General features: G+C 33.6%; 2 protein-coding genes across 6 annotated transcripts; one reads left to right on the top strand and one right to left on the bottom strand.

Annotated features, from left to right (window-relative positions):
• Positions 483-3,241, top strand: LOC109350324. Of its 5 annotated transcripts, XM_019591557.1 has the most exons (3): positions 798-863; positions 1,713-3,029; positions 3,066-3,241. In XM_019591557.1, the coding sequence occupies exons 1-2, from the start codon at positions 836-838 to the stop codon at positions 3,014-3,016; spliced, it is 1,332 nt and encodes a 443-aa protein (XP_019447102.1). In that variant the 5' UTR covers positions 798-835; the 3' UTR covers positions 3,017-3,029; positions 3,066-3,241. The 5 variants fall into 5 exon arrangements, with proteins under 5 accessions (XP_019447103.1, XP_019447104.1, XP_019447105.1 ...); XM_019591558.1 differs by lacking the exon at positions 798-863 and adding an exon at positions 483-743 and having other exon boundaries at positions 1,725-3,241; XM_019591559.1 differs by lacking the exon at positions 798-863 and adding an exon at positions 484-730 and having other exon boundaries at positions 1,714-3,241.
• On the bottom strand, positions 4,421-10,085 carry LOC109350323 (protein TORNADO 1). Its single transcript, XM_019591555.1, has 4 exons — positions 8,346-10,085; positions 6,579-7,822; positions 5,676-6,078; positions 4,421-5,530 (listed from the first exon to the last, which is right to left on the bottom strand). Exons 1-4 carry the CDS (start codon positions 9,820-9,822, stop codon positions 4,548-4,550), a joined length of 4,107 nt encoding a protein of 1,368 aa, XP_019447100.1. The 5' UTR covers positions 9,823-10,085; the 3' UTR covers positions 4,421-4,547.

The following is a 16,451-nucleotide window of genomic DNA, read 5'->3' as shown; positions in this document are numbered from 1 at the left end:
AAACTTTGAGATATCTACATAGCTCGAATCATGTTCTCAAAAATAATTTTGTTAAATAAAAAAGGTAAAAAAAGTTAATATTAACTAAATCAACTTCTCAACTATAATTAAAAAAAGATAATACCACATAAAATATGTCATTTCATACGACGAAAAAGTAATTAATAATTAAAATTTTAATACATAAAATAACATACTTATACAATGATGTTCCATTACATAAAAAAAAAGCTCACTTTAATAAAAGAAAAAATGTATATAAACTCCTTTAATTTTACATCTTCTATAAATAGGAATAAGTAACTTAAATTTTATCCCAATAAAATTTTAAACTTCTTTCCTCATAAAATAAGTAATAAGTCTCACTTTTCCCTCTAATATTGAAGGAAGAAGTGGAGCGGACAGGAGGATATTTTCTATAGCCATTTTGCCATAAAAGAATCCAAAGCATCACAACGATTATATTATTATTACTAATCCCGAAAATTTCTGTCTCTGCTTAGACTTCATACTCATCCTATACTGTACTCCACACACTCACACTATTATAGGTTCCCCACAGCTCCTGAAACATTTCTTATTTCTGATCAGCCAGAACCACCCTTTTCCTATATACAACTTCCCTACCTTTCCCCCTTGTTTCTGCAACTCTACCTCGATTCACGAACTGTTTCTGTGGAATTAGAGCCACACTATTCACAGATTCCACTTTGACTTTCGAGACAAAGGTAGGTAAATGCCCAACAACAATTTCTGACTATTTTAGAATTCTGTGATACACGACCCTGGTCGCTGTGCTCTTTGTTCAAAGTGTTTCTGTGCTTTAGAACAAGTAATGAAGTTGGTAGCTTTATTGGAATCTGGTGAAAATTTCGCACTACCCTTTTGTTTTTCTTGCTTTTTTAAGCTTGCTTATTCTGGGTATTTGAGTAGTTCACTGTAAAGTTCCAATTTTTGGGCTTTATGTTCTGCTTGCTCCATTTGTTTCTCCTTCTCAAATACTATTCAAGTTGAAGCTTCCTTCCTGTTTCTCAAGTTTTGGGGTTGAGTGTGGCCTTTTAATGTGTTATTGCTTTTTTTCTGTGTTATTTTACTGCCAGTGAAGTCTGTTTCTTTTTTTGGAACTTCTTAAGTTTATGTTTTGCTGGATGTGGTACTGGATTAGTTAAATTTGTGTTGTATCAACTAGTACCAGGTTGTTCAGATGGTACTTGATCTACAACTTCTTTATGGTTTTTGGGATTTTAAGTTTTAATAATAATCTGTGTGTATCATAGTCACCTACTGATAGTTGGTTGTATAAGTACAGTTACGTGGTACGTTACCCTGTCAAATACTGGTATGTTAGAGGTATATTCGGTAGGGTTTTTATAGCTCTCTGCATAGTCGTTTTTAGTGTTGCTTTTTATAGTTTGAATCAACTTTTGTTTCACCATGGAAAAAATACCCAAAAATAAAATTTTTTCTTGTTTGTTGTAACCCACTCATGTAAATGAGTGTGCATTAGCAATTATTCTTCTTTTCTTTTACTTACTGTAGGTTAAAATTTGATTCGTTCTTTAAATGAATCATGAATTGGTATGAGAGAACCAATTCGTAGTTCTCTGCCAAAATTAGAGAATTGTTTTTGAATGGTGTGTCTTTTTCTGAGTTAATTTTGGAGTTTGGCTTTAACTTAGGTGACTTGAGTTGATTCTCTTGTGTTTTGTCAGGTCTTAGTGACTGTGATATCAGCATGGATTCTCTACAATATGTTGTGTCACCATTTAAGAACTCAGCTTTTAGTGAGGATGAGAAGCACAAGTCTGATATTTTCACACAAAGCTCTATCCCTTTATCTAAGGACATTGAAGTCAATGGAAAGGAAATTGTCATGTCAAATGAGAATGAGTTCATTGGTGTGCTTGGTGTTTACATACATCAGGCAAGGGACATTCATAACATCTGCATATACCATAAGCAAGATGTTTATGCGAAGATCTTCCTCACTAGTAACCCTGACAATACTGTGTCCACCAAGACTATCAATGGAGGAGGTCGGAACCCCGTGTTTAACGAGAGTCTTAGTATCGATGTTGGGACTGTTGAGTCTTCTCTCAAATGTGAGATATGGATGCTGAGCCGGGTGAAGAATTATCTTGAAGATCAGTTACTTGGTTTTGCTTTGGTACCTTTGTCTGAGGTACTAACCCATAATGGAAAACTGGAGAAAGAGTTCTCACTTTCTTCAAATGATTTGTTCCATTCTCCTGTAGGCTTTGTTCAATTATCTCTTGCTTATACTGGTGCTTCACCTGATGTTATGGAAATTTCTGCAATGCCAACTGAGGTTGACAAACATGTCGCCGTGCAGGTCACAGAACCATCTGCATCACTGACCAGGGATTTGGATAAAATTGAGTTCCCAGATCCTAAAATTTTAAATGAAGACCACTTGATGGTTTCGGAATATTGTGGCATTCCTTGTGAGGAGACTCAGTGCTCTGATAGCTCTGAGAATCAAAGTTCTGAAGCAGGTGTTCAGCTCGTCAATTGCTTCTCAACGTGGAGCATTGAATCTGTTCAACCTCCTAAGGTTGACTCTCCACTAAGCAGTGACTCAACAAATGGTGTTTCTTCAACTTCTGTGGGTGCAAGCTCAGAATCCTCTGTTGCTGCTGCTGTTGCTGCTTCTAAGTGTCCGACTCAGCAAGAAGTTTCGAGCACCATAGAGGTAAAAAATGTGGATGTTAAAGATGGGGAGAATAATTCATCAAATGGGGTGCCTAGTGACTCATTCCCCAAGCCTATTGTGACTGTGAACATTGATCCAGAGCCAAAAGTGGTGCAGCAGGAGATAGTAGACATGTACATGAAAAGCATGCAGCAATTTACTGAATCATTAGCAAAAATGAAACTTCCTATGGACATTGCGGCCGAAGCAACTAGTTCAGGAAACTCAAGCACTGATCAGAAACTACAGTCACCAAAGAACGCTAGCTCCCGTGTGTTTTATGGGAGTAGAGCTTTCTTCTGAGCTTTTGCTGCCCTTTGTTCAAGGGAATAAGGTCTGGTGACTATAGCTTTTAGTATGAAAACTGATATCAGTAGTGAAGTGAATTAATGTACTATCATCCAGTGTGGTTTGTTCTGTATTTCTTCAAATGTTGTAGATTACATGGAATTTTAACTTTGTACTTTCACAAGCTTTGTGACTATCTTAATTCTTAACTACTACATGAACTTTTCTGTGTTACCTTCTTTTATTATTGTTCTTTTGATTTGAATGGCAATAATTGTGAAATTGGATTTCATCATACAAAATGTTGATTTTGTGTGTAATCAATCACTAGTGATAAGATGGTCCCACATTCACATGGTGAAAGGCTAAAGTATCTAAATGCAGATTTTAGAGACGTTGCTTTCTTCTATTTCACATGGAAAACCTCATACATTCACCATCATGGATATTTATCAGTCAACCAATATTTATATTTGTCCTGGTTCAGCAACTTTGCATTATTCGTCTTTACTCTTAATTAATCTCATATGTCCTTTCAGCTACATGGTTTGAATTATGCAATGTTATATCATAAATATGTTTATTGAGAAAACATTAATCTCTATATCTTTCCTAATTGTTTCGCCTGCTTTTTCTTGGTGTAATTTATCATCTTTTCTATAGAAGGAGTTACTCAAACTTTTTTCCCAAAAAACATGAATTATGACATTGATTATTGGATATGCTCTATAAGCACATCCAATACCAGTGAAAACAAATACAGACTCAATGTTGACCATTAGTGTAATCCTATGGCAATAGATAAAATTTCTAAGACTTCATCGTGTGTTTTCATACTAGTCTTGACCCTATCATATATACCATTGATTGTTCAAATATAGGTAACTTAAACACATTTCATCTCTAGAGTTTTTCACAATATCTTTCTAGAAACCTTATCATACACCTTCTTCAAATCTATAAAAAATACGTGCAAGTCCATCTTTCTCTTTGAGTATCTCTCTATTACTCACCGTAACAAGTATATATCCTCTATTGTCGACCTCCCTAACATAAAAAAAAATTTGATTTTCAATGATGCATATCATTTGTCTCAACAACCTCAACTCAGTTATTCTCTCCCACAACTTCATAGTATAACTCACGAGTTTAACTCCTTTATAGTTTGCACAATTTTGTATTTTTCCTTGTTCTTATAGATAGAGATTGAAATGTTTCTCCTACACTCGTATCATATTTTCTTAGACTTTGTAATATCATTAAACAACTTTGTAAACCAACTAATGTCTTGTTATCCCAAAACCTTCAGTTTTCATAGGTATACTATTTGGTCTAACACTCCAACAAATTTATCATTATCCATCATTTTCAAAGTTTCTTTCACCTCCAACCGGTTAAGAGTTCATATCTTGGAACAAATCAAACAACTTAAATATATGTTAAATTTATGGTGGAAAATAAACACAATATAGAAGTAACAATCAACATGGAAATTAAGTTCATAGATGTGCCTTCAATTAACATGGAAATAAGGAAGTCTTCTGTTTCAAATGGGCACTTCAATTATCTCTGTAGACCTTTCATACATGTGCCTCCTACAAACCCATGAAATCTGACCATTGTCCCTGTATCTCACTCTCCACAGTCCAAACTTTTCAGCAATATCCTTCCCAGTGGAACATCCCCTTTCCCTTAAGAAATCAACTACCCATTGCTGTGCTGCTCTTAAGTCTTGTTGAATGTCCCTTGAACCTTCCATCGACCGGTTTCTACAACCAATGGCAGCCCCCCCTACAATACCAACTGCGGCTGCCCCGGCTGCTCCATAAAGAAGTGATGAGCCAGCTAAGTGAGCCACTTCCTTGCTCAAGTCTGGTATCATTTCTCCCATTCCAGCTGCAACATGAGCTCCTATCTTAAGAGCTAAGGTTATCAACTTCATGAAACCTTTCATGTATGGAGCCAAAGCCTTCACAGCACTGTTATCAACTTGCATGATTTCACAGCCCATCTGATTTTCAACAACATGCATTTGTCCCCGGAATTCGCATAGCATGTGAAGCCGGAGAGCATTCATTCCAGAAAGCATTGTGGTGACTAGTCTCCTTGAGTAGTTTTCTGTTTTCACAAAATATAACATGTTTGGTACTTTCCTCTCCTCAACCTGAACATTGAAGGTTGCTAGGTAGTTCACTTTTCGATGAAGCTCAAGAAGCAGCCTGTGTTCATAATATCTCAGCCCCTGGATTTCCTGCTTCAAGTCTCTTATTTCTTGTTCAATAATCTTGAGTCTGTGCAAAACTGCTTCAACCCCTTTTGCAATGCCCCCAAAGCTTGGCTCAACTTTTTCAGCTTCGTCGCTCAAGGTTATAGATTGATCTTGTTCATCAGGGTTGTTTTCTGTTGGAACTTGCAGCTCTTGAGCAAGAGTGTGTAGGTCATGATATCTTCGACGCAGTACTTCCCTGAAGTCATCATCGGATAAAAGGTCTCGTGCCAAATCAAAGCCAGCTTGGAGAATAGGTCTACCTGCACGAGCGGAGTTAGAAGATCTAAATTAGAATAGCACTTCATTTAGGAGGGTTAAGTTGAAAAAGTCTACATGTTTTTCCAAAAAAATATATATAAAAAAATCTCAAGTTTTAAGAACTTTGAGGTAGCCACCCCGTCGAACCTGAGTCTAAGACTTGATTCCATGTGTGTTGATAATCATACATGCTATCTGCTGGAAGTGAGAGTAGTGCTTGTTTCAGTTGCTGTAATAAAGAAAATTGAGTTCTTCTGTATCTAGGGGGTGTCAAATTTCGCACGCATTCAGGTCTTATGACATATTCAGTCATGGTTATCCCATGGCAAAGGCTTTGGATTGCTGGGATTATAAGTTGATGAATGACTCTTAAAGTTTCTGTCAAGTTTTTGGTGGAGCATGCAAGAATGTCAATATAGTAACCCAACTGTCCTCCAAGCTCTACTCTGATGTAGATTCCGTTAATGCTGATTGAAATGAGGTACTTCTCAAGACTGTATGTTGCTCCATGATGATTCTGTAGATCCATTATTCTATTGTGAAGGTGCACCTATGGTGCCAAATGTGAAAATTCAATTAGGAAATGATATACACGAAAAATCTGAAAAGTCCTAGATATATTAGCCTTAAAGACTTAGAGGGAAGATAAAAAATAAACTATATGTAAAAAATGGGTTGTTACATGGCCCATGGGGATGAAATTATTGGAGGTAAGTGCTACCTCTGTGTGTACTAGTCATATGCAGGATAATCATGTTAATACTAACAGATAGCATATAACTAGGAATATTATGCAGGACATGTTTTAATAATTAACCAAAGCCGTTTGATCCGAATGATGATCCTTTTCAAAACAATTCATTCTTTATGTTTTTGTTTTCGCATTCTGTGAACCTCATTTCAGTTAGGTTATGCATAATCAGAAAAATAGGCAACACTGGATAAACTGAGATACAAGTGCAAAAAACAATTTCAGAAAGAAAAGTTGCAAGAACAAATGCAATGGTGATACTGAAGGGAGAAAGGGGAGTATAACTAAGGAACTCATGCCTGTAAACGAGGGAAGAATCCTGGAGTAAGAAACATGTGGCTTGAATCGTCACACTCAAGATGACGCCCCACATAAAGGCAGTCTGATGTGGTTTGCAGCCATCTTTGAGGCTTTCCTCTTCCTTCTTCGAGAATGGAAGGAAACAACAACAGAGAATTTGGATCGGATGGATCTTGCTCATAACATAATTCAAGTTTTAGCATCATCCTCACAAGGTCACTAGGATCCAAGTTCTCAAACACCTTTGAACCAATACCAGGAATTGGACTTTGTAAACTTCCTCTTAAGATTTTCTCCAGTTCCTTCCTGCTAATAAAGCCATTGTTTTCCGAGGAATGTGGCTTTCTAACATTTAATTTTATGAGCTGCCCAAGTGCTTCACCACAGAACCACTCACAATCTAAAATTAGAAACCCCAACTCATCAAAATAAATCACCTCACCGATGTGATGAAGACATGTAACGATAGCTCTTCTCCTCGTTTCCACTTTCTCTTTATTACCATGCCTTGATTGAATTCTCAGAGGTGGAACCTTAACTTGGCATAGCTCACAAAACTCCTTCCACTTCATTGCAGGCTTGTTGTAATTCTCAGATCTCCAGTCCGATAAAATCTGTATTAGATCATTGCAAAGTTGATAAACGCGCGGTACTCTTTGGAGAATTGTCTTGCATGTCTTTCGGATGTGATGAGTGAGTTTACTAACTGATGCAGATGATCTTGCATCAACTGTGAACACAGTTGGGTAGAAATCAACAAAGCCTTGGAACTTGTCTCTCAATCTCTGAATTGAGTCTATGGTGAGCTGCAAATTTTGTGATGGTTGATTGATTTTATCGAAGTGTGTGAGAACAACAGCAACACTTGGTACCATGCATTGTTGTATTGCTCTTTTGGAGTTGGAAACAATGAACCTTAGCCAATATTGCAGGTCCTCTTCAATCTCAGTTGTGGATTTCAGTTCTCGGTTACTCGACTTCCTGAATAAACTTGACACAATGACGAAAAATGACGCACTCCCATGGCCTGGGAACATAAGATCATGGAGGGAAAAAATCTCATGCTGACCAGCAAGATTCCATATTGAAATCTTTATATCATCATCCTTGAAGGTTTTTATCTTCATTCCTACTGTTTTAACAGCCTGCTCTAATGGATTTACTATTGTTCTGACTTGATCCAAGTATGGAACCAGCGAGGCAGAGAAGTTTTGTGATATTGAATGACAAAGTGTGGTTTTGCCTGAAAATATGAACTTAAACTTTGACTCAAGTAGATTTGACATGACCTTTGAAGGAAATAAAGAAGATTGTAGAGAAAGAAAAAGGCTCAAACTCTTCTAATTTTGGCTTTACTCTAGTTCTTGGCTTATACTTTCCTTCTCTTACTTGAAGATTACAACCATTACAATATTTATATGCATACAATCATACGTGATACCTTTTGATGACTACCCTTAAAATGAAGTATGAACTTAACCCCAAATGTAAATGTTTCCACTCACTAAGTACATGCATGTCTAAATGCTTAGAACATTCAATTACATCAATGTGCTAATACATAAATAAACCAGTACACAAATACCAATTCTTTAAATGCACATATCAACTTAAAATTTCCAATAAACTTGTGTTTAAATAAAAAAAATGGAGCCTAATTTAGTTTCATGAATTTGATATTACTTCGCTTGCATAGTTTTGAGATTGGGTTTCATAAAACCAATCAATTGTAGAACATTAAAGAAATAAATTACATTCAACATTACCTGCACATTCTTGCCCACAAAAGAAAACTCTGCAACTCTTGGGCTGTGTTAGTGGCATGTCCTTAAGCAAATCAATTTCCGGTTCGGTCTTCTCATTCTGTCCCAATCTTTGATAAATCCCTTGAGTCTTTCCAGAATTATGCAAAGGTGTTCTGGAGAGATCAATATCTTCAATCCAAGGATTTATCTGCAGCGTCTCCATAATTGTCTGCAGCAATGTCTCTCCCTGCACACCTTTGCAACCTTGCAGAGATAAGCACTTCAAAGTAGCATTCTTCTCCAAACTCTTGAAGATTTTAACAAAGTCTTCTGATCTCAAACTCTCATCATCATGTATCCCCAATTGCCGAACACTCTCATTGGTTGTTAGCATCTGTATAAGCGCAGCCAGACCATCCCTTCCTATTCTTGTTTTCCCACCTCCGAAAGTAACACACTTCAAGGTTGTATTGGCTTGCATTTGTAGGGATGAAAATCTACTCAGAGGGGTAAGTAGGTGCTCCACACCTATCCCACTGAACCAATTTCCGGTGAGATGTAAGGTTTGTAGACTACGATTCTTAAAGAGTCCGGCTGCAACATACACAACACCCTTGTCTTTGAGGCATGTCCTGGACAAGTTGACTTCTTTGAGGGTCTGGTTTTGTTCTAAAACCCATCTAAATTCCTTAGCACACCTGGATTTAATCTTAACTCCGGTCATGTCAAGCGACTTGACCATTAAATTCATTCCTAGAGAGCAAGCTACCCTGCAAGTACCTGAGAGGTTAAGCTTGTAAATTCTAAGTGTGCTATTCTCAGGTACAAACTCTACAACCTTGGAACTATTTTCTCCCTTTTCTCCACTCCAAACATGAAGTTCCATACTCCTGTTCCTCGCCAAAACTGCAGATATCAGAGGGGCAGCAGCGATGGCATTCGAGTCAAAAATTGTTAACAATTTAAGAGTTGGGTTAACTTCAATCATCTTAGAAAGCTCCTCAGCACCCCTTGAACCAATTGAATCTTCCCATATCTGAAGCTCCTCTAAACTATGATTCATCATAAGAGCAGAAGCAATGTATCCAGCTCCAACAGACCCAATACCTGATTCTGAGATCATAATCTCTTTGATCCCTTTATTTCTCCTCAGAATGTCAGAAAGCTGTGTTACACTTTTTCCATTGAATCTATTCCTTCTGAAAACAACTTGCTTTACATTTAGGTTACTGCCTAGAAACATGCCAAGGTTTATTACCTGCTGTGGTTCCCATTCAACTTGGTGGAACTCCAAGTTTCTCAATGTAGATTTTGTTGCTGCTAGTGTTGTTAAGAGGTTGGAGAAGTATGAAAGATTTTCTTTGGAAATGTTTATCTTTATGGAGTTTTCTGTTTCTTGGTGACAACCTGAACTTGGTTGTGAGAGGTAAAAGGAAACACTGTGCAGATTTTGGCTCTGGGATTTGATTGTGTGTAGTGCCCATTGTAGGTCTTTCATGTTTTGGTTTGATTCCTTCACTTCAGAAGCTCTTCCAAGGTTCAAGATGCTTGTTTTGGATTTTACTAGAACATCACAACAAAACTATTATTTGGAACTAAAGTGGTACTTTTTTTTTTGAAGACATTGTCCAAACATTTGACAATGTTGTCCTTGACAAGGACATTATGAGCTTGATGCAACTTTGCTATATTCTTAACTTGTCTTCAAAGGTGCCACCTTGAGCAAAAATAATGTTCTCATTGGCATTGATTCTTATCCTATGCATGGTTCAACAGAAATCATTTATGCCAAAATAAGGATTCAGTATCCTGTCCAATATTGAACCTTCTAATACATAGCAGAAAACATATCTAAGAGTTCAAAATTTAAGTTGCTTTTTAATAAATTAATTTAAAAATTAATAAAATCATGGTTTCTCTTATAACTCCCGAAAAGGATCTAGATACCAAAATTTCTATCTCCAACTAATCAAGTACCACAAGATGTAATACTATTAACTTTAAAAATTAATTTAATTTTTATTTGATATATATTTATCAAAATCCTATTAATGATGTTGGGTTAGATATAGGGAAATGAGATAAAAGATCTCAATTGGGTTGAACCACTCATCATTCATCACTTACGAGTGAGAAAAACACTTTTTTTCTTCTCAATTCTACATGATTTGGATGAAATAGTGGAAATATGATTATCCATTTTTTGGAAAGGTAGTTAAACATGGATTAACAAAGAACTCTTGCACAAACATTTTTTTTAACCTTGATATTGGCTGTAGAGGCACACATCACCCTTGGGGAAGAAACTAAGTTTGATCCTCAAGGAAACCAAAAGACAAACTTATATATATATATTTTAAATCAAAGAGAAAAGGGCTTGTTCGCCTTCATTTGTTTGGGATACTTGAAGAGGAAAGAAAACAAGAGGAGAGAGTAAGGAGAGAGTTTCCATTTTTCCACCCTTTGGTAGACAAGGGAAGTAGAAAAGAGAGAGAAAAGTATGGTGGGTCTCATCTCAAATTTTTTCTTCTCTTAGATTTATGGAATTACACTTATACCCTTAATTTTATAAAGTAATAACAACAATCCTACCGCAATGAAAAAACACAATATAACATAGGTATTATTGTCTATACAATAAATATCATGTTTCTCTCTCCCTTCTTTCTTTTCTCTTTCTCTTCAATCAAACAACTTTTAAAATTCACTCACTTTCTCACTACTTGCTAAAGGTGAATGGAGACAATTAATGATGGTGGGGGATATTTTCTTTTTGACCTTTCGGGCTGGTGGAAAGTTTATCCATTTCTTCTTTTCCTCCTTTTCCCATTGGAATAAACATAAGAATCCAATAATGCTATTGACTACAAGTGATGTAAAAACTGTACAGTGCCGACCGGATTGATTGGAAAATTGGGAAATCGGACCTCTAACTGGTATGATATGAATGTTGAACCAGTCAAATATCAAAATTGATCAAAACCGGTTGAAAACCAGTGAACCGACCAGAATTTGATCAAACCGGCTGGTTTATAAACATATTGTTTTTTTTTTAAAAGTTAAAAAGTTAAAAACTCATTACATGGTTACCCCTCTTTCCAACCACTCTTCAGACTTACTTAAATTAATCATTTTGGTTCCTGGTGTGTAATCTTAGTGACATTTGTGTAACATTAGAGTCAACTGTCTGAATGTAGGATTTGGTGCAAAAATGGAATCTCGATATGAGACAATTTTGACTCCTTGGTGTTAAATGTTAAAACACCAAATTTATTTGTTTTGTAGGGTGAATTATGAACTTGTGTCATTTATTTATATTTTGCGTTTGTTAAGTTATACTTTTGGATTGATATATGTTTTGCAATTTAGACTTTGAATTTGTTAAAAACTTAAAGTTGTTTGTTTATATGAATTTTGAGTAGATTATGAATATATATTATAAATTTGAGACTTATTTGATTTTTTTGTTATAGGTTTATATATATAAACATAAGCTGGTATGTCCAGTTTAACTATCATGAGGTTTAATTACTGAACCACTGGTTATAAACCACTATAACACTATATCAGTACCCTAAACGACTTTAACAATGTTGAATACCAACACCTCCATATTTTTCTCATATCCATAATACTCTTATATCTTAGTCATGCATATTCATATATCTATTTATTTTTTGAAAAAAATAATCATATAGTATCGAAATTTATTTTTGGAAAAATAACTAAATTATAAAATTGATATTTTCGAGACATTCTTAAAATAATAGCATACAATTAATTAAGTAAAATAGAGATATATGACATTCAATCTATTAAGTAAATTTGTAGTGAGAGAAAAAAGATAAAATATGTATATTGTATAAAGAAAGAAGAGGAAAAGTAATTGTGTAATGTTGACCATGGATAAGATAAAAGTAATATTATTCATATTTGTGAGTATTCAACAATGATTTCTTATGACAATCTCATTTTTATTTTGTACTTAGTAATTGTTAAGAAATATGTCTGTTATTGAAAATTTCACAACAATAATATATTTATTATGTTTTACAAAATTTTACGTATAATATCTTATATTTTAAGAATGTGCATATGGATATATGGGATATATATGGTATGAATACTCATATTTACATGGGTGTTTTATAGTATGAGGATAAAAGGAACCCAGGGTAGGTTTCAAATTAACCTCTTTTCAAGGCTCTTAATAATAATGGTGAAGAAATCCTGTGTTTATTTTATCTAAGCTTGCTTTTGAATCACCAGGCCGTTGCATTTTTCTCTCTTTGTCTAGTTAGTATAATGTATATTTATTATTTAGTTACGTGTAAATTGTTAAGAAATTATGTTTTAGAAAGCTCCTTAGCACATTAGAAGCTTTCTGAGCAGTTTTTTAATTATAATTTATTAGTCATTTTAAATATAAAATAAGTTAATTCAAAAGGAAAGTTCAAATACAGATAGCGACAAAGAAAGTCATAAATAAACTATCTTGGTCCTGTGTCATGAAGATGTTATGGAGCAATGTTCCTACTTCATGTGGACTTTGTACTCCATAGGTTATTTATATATTCGTTATACATCGATGTTTAATGTTTTCTTACAGGGATTAGGAAATAATGAAGAAATAAGAAATTTGGCATGTTTTCACTCAAATAACTCATAATACTATAATTAACCAGATTAATTCTTTCTTATTATAAATTATACATTTAATTTTCGTAAGTTTTTATTGACCTATATATTAAAATATTAAAACACGTGGAACCAGTTTTATTAACATTTTATCAATAATCAATCAATGATATACTAATTAAGCCACATATAGCTAAAATTAGATATACATTTGAACTTTATTAACATTAATATTGAAAAAAAAATAAATAATCACGATAAATAATTTTATTTACTATCATTTATTAAATAAAATATATGAGTTAGTGGTAGACCATATGGGAAGAAAAAAATTGGGGACAAAAACAATATGATGAATAATGGTTAATGAAGTTTTAAATTTCTAAATGTCAATATATTTTAAAAACTGCTAAAAAAACTTCAATATATAAAGACGTGGTAGGATAAATCAAGATAAACCGGTAAATAAAAATGTGGTAGTCATTAATGTTGGAAATAAATGGAAACCGAGTGAACGATTTACCATAATAAGGATATGATGAGCTCAATTGACCTAATTTCGAAACAAGCTATATTTTTTGTTCGAATTTGGCTCGATTTAAATTCATGAACTGTTCGATTTGACTCATTAACTTGAATTGATTTGGTTCGTCAAGAGTTCATGAATTATATAGTTCAACTCATTAATTTAATTGTTTCAGTTCATCAGCTCGAATGATGATTATTTATTTAATACGCATACATATATACAAATATATATATACAAATATATATATATATATATATGAGTTAACTCATAAACATAATGAATCAGACTATTTTTGTGTTAAGTTTGACTCATTCATTTATTTAATAGGCTACTTTTTTTAGTTAAAGTTCAACTATTTTGTTTATAAACTAAGTTTATCAAGTTAAGTAATAAGTCAAGTTTCAATTAGAGTTGATTTACCTAGATATAATTACCGTTTCAAAGTTAATGCTAAAACAAACAATTCCCAATATAAAAATTTCATTCCTTCTTAATTATTTAACTTACCGTGCTGATATTACTATTTAGCTCTCTAAAGTTTAAAAAGATATTTAAAAGAATTTACCTCCTAAAGTTCTAGGCTCTAAATCACGAATTTGTGTGCTCAAAATCTCATGCTTCTTTTTTTGGTTATCAATTTTTGTATTTTATATTTATAAGGTTGTTGTTTTAAGAATAAATTACACATACTATATTTAAGGTTTTTGCATTATAAGATTCACCCCATTTTGTCTAAAATATTATTTCATTTCGTCTTCAATACATTTTTAATTGAAATACAAATCAGTAAAGTTAATTAAGATTACTTATCTGCCATGGTTTTTGAAAGCAAAACATTATAATTTTACCATCATTTAATATTAGAATACCATATACTTAATAATTAGTCATGAAACCAACAAACAATTAATTTAGTTTCACTATTGATTCTGTTAGAGTTAGAATCAAAAGAAAGCCAAATCTAAGTTTTACAAAGAAGAGGAAGAAGAAGCTTCCTATTTCTGTGAATGTGTTGTGTTAACTAATAACCATTCAACTAACAAATTCTATTTATAGAATGCTTTGTTACAATTAATGTAAGAATGAGATTGTAATTAAGAGAGAGTGAATTAGTTGACTTAAAATTATGACTACTTTTTCTGCAAAATCAAGAGTTAAAGTGCAGCGGAAAATATATGCAGAAATAAACCAAATAAATAATCAAAGAGATAAGGAAGAAGAGAATACACAAAGATTTTTATACTTCACATTCTTGTTCATCGAAGGCTACATCTAGTACTATTGCAGCACAAGAAATTTTTCACTAAATATTATGAGATGCAATTACAATATCTCACACCGAGAACTCTATGTACCTTACACACTCCCTAATCCTTATTCACTATTAGAAAATCACATTTTCAAGTGAGAAAGTATTCTGCAATAATAATGAAGAATGTACAACAATGACGAAATTGCCTTTACAAGTTTGAAAATAATGTAACTTACAATCCAATCAACTCTTTTGTATACTTAGTAATAATGCTCTTTATAAGTTGGTAAACTTGAAACACTTTATTTTAAGCAACTTTTCAGAAAAATCAACTTTGAAAGTTTAAGAACTAGTTGCCAAAAGTGCAGAAAATAATTTCAGAATGTGTGTAAGAGCTTTTGAAATTTGTATGAGAGTTGTGTGTTTATATATGAGATTCAACGCCTTTAAATAGATTTTCCAATCACCCATTGTGCCTCTATGAAAGGTAGGAATATATTGGAGTGAAGACATTTCGTTTGGGATGAAAACCTTTCATTTTGAAATCTGAAATCTGATAAAACAACACTCAGTAATCGATTACAACCAGTGGGTAATCGATTACCCAAACATTCTGTCCACTAGGCATTTAATTTTGATTTAGAGTAATCGATTACAGCAAGTGGGTAATCGGTTACTCAACTTTATTAAAAACTGGTAATCTGTTACTCAAAGACAATAATGAATTACTCTGATCAGTTTTAAGTTGGATAACTCTTTACTCACACACGTAACCTGTTACTTAGATGTGGTAACCCATTACACACTATTTTTTGAAAATTGTTTTAAGTATTTTGGAGTGTTCAATTTTCTTTTAAAAATAGTTTGAGCATTACTACTATTGTATATTCAAGAGTATATGATAGAAGTACCTATTTAGACTTAGACTAAACCAAAAGAATCACACTTAGTTGCTGTTAAGAAAATCATGAAATATCTTAAAGGCACAACTGACGTTGGGTTGTGGTTGCCAAAAGGAAGTATATGTGATTTGGTTGGTTATTCGGATTCAGATTTTGCTGGATGCAAAACTGAGAGGAAAAGTACAAGTGGTACTTGTCATATTTTAGGAAATGTTTTAGTCTCTTAGTCTTGCAAGAAACAAGCATGTGTTGTCCTAAGCACTACTAGAGTTGAATATATAGCAACATGTAGTTGTTGTGCCCAAGTATTGTGGCTTAAGCAACAATTACGAGATTATGGCTTAGACTTAGGTCACACTCCTCTAAAATGTGACAATACTAGTGTTATAACCCTCACGAAGAATCTAGTTATGCATTCTAGAACCAAACACATAGATATAAAGCATCAGTTCCATAGGGACCATGTCCAAAAAAAAGACGTGACTGTAGAATTCGTTGATACTCATAACCAACTAGCAGATATTTTCACTAAACCCTTGGCTAAAAAACCTTTTTATAAACTAAGACGAGAATTAGACATTCTTGATGAAGCTTACCTATCTTAACATGATTATATGATTATATGTGTGGTTCATTACGTATATCTCATGCCTACTTGTACTTAAAAGTGTTTATTTATGTTTAAAAAATTCAAATTTTGGGTTAAAAATCATTTATAGCATAATTTTGCCTAAAAATAAGTTTTTTGGGGTTAGTAATCGATTACACTGGAGAGTGTTAGGTATTAGTGACAGAATACACCTAGA

This window comes from Lupinus angustifolius, chromosome LG06 (genome assembly GCF_001865875.1).
Source record: "Lupinus angustifolius cultivar Tanjil chromosome LG06, LupAngTanjil_v1.0, whole genome shotgun sequence".
NCBI classification, from domain to species: domain Eukaryota; kingdom Viridiplantae; phylum Streptophyta; class Magnoliopsida; order Fabales; family Fabaceae; genus Lupinus; species Lupinus angustifolius.
Note: the sequence above shows the minus strand (reverse complement) of the source record. Positions and strands in the feature narration are given on the sequence as shown.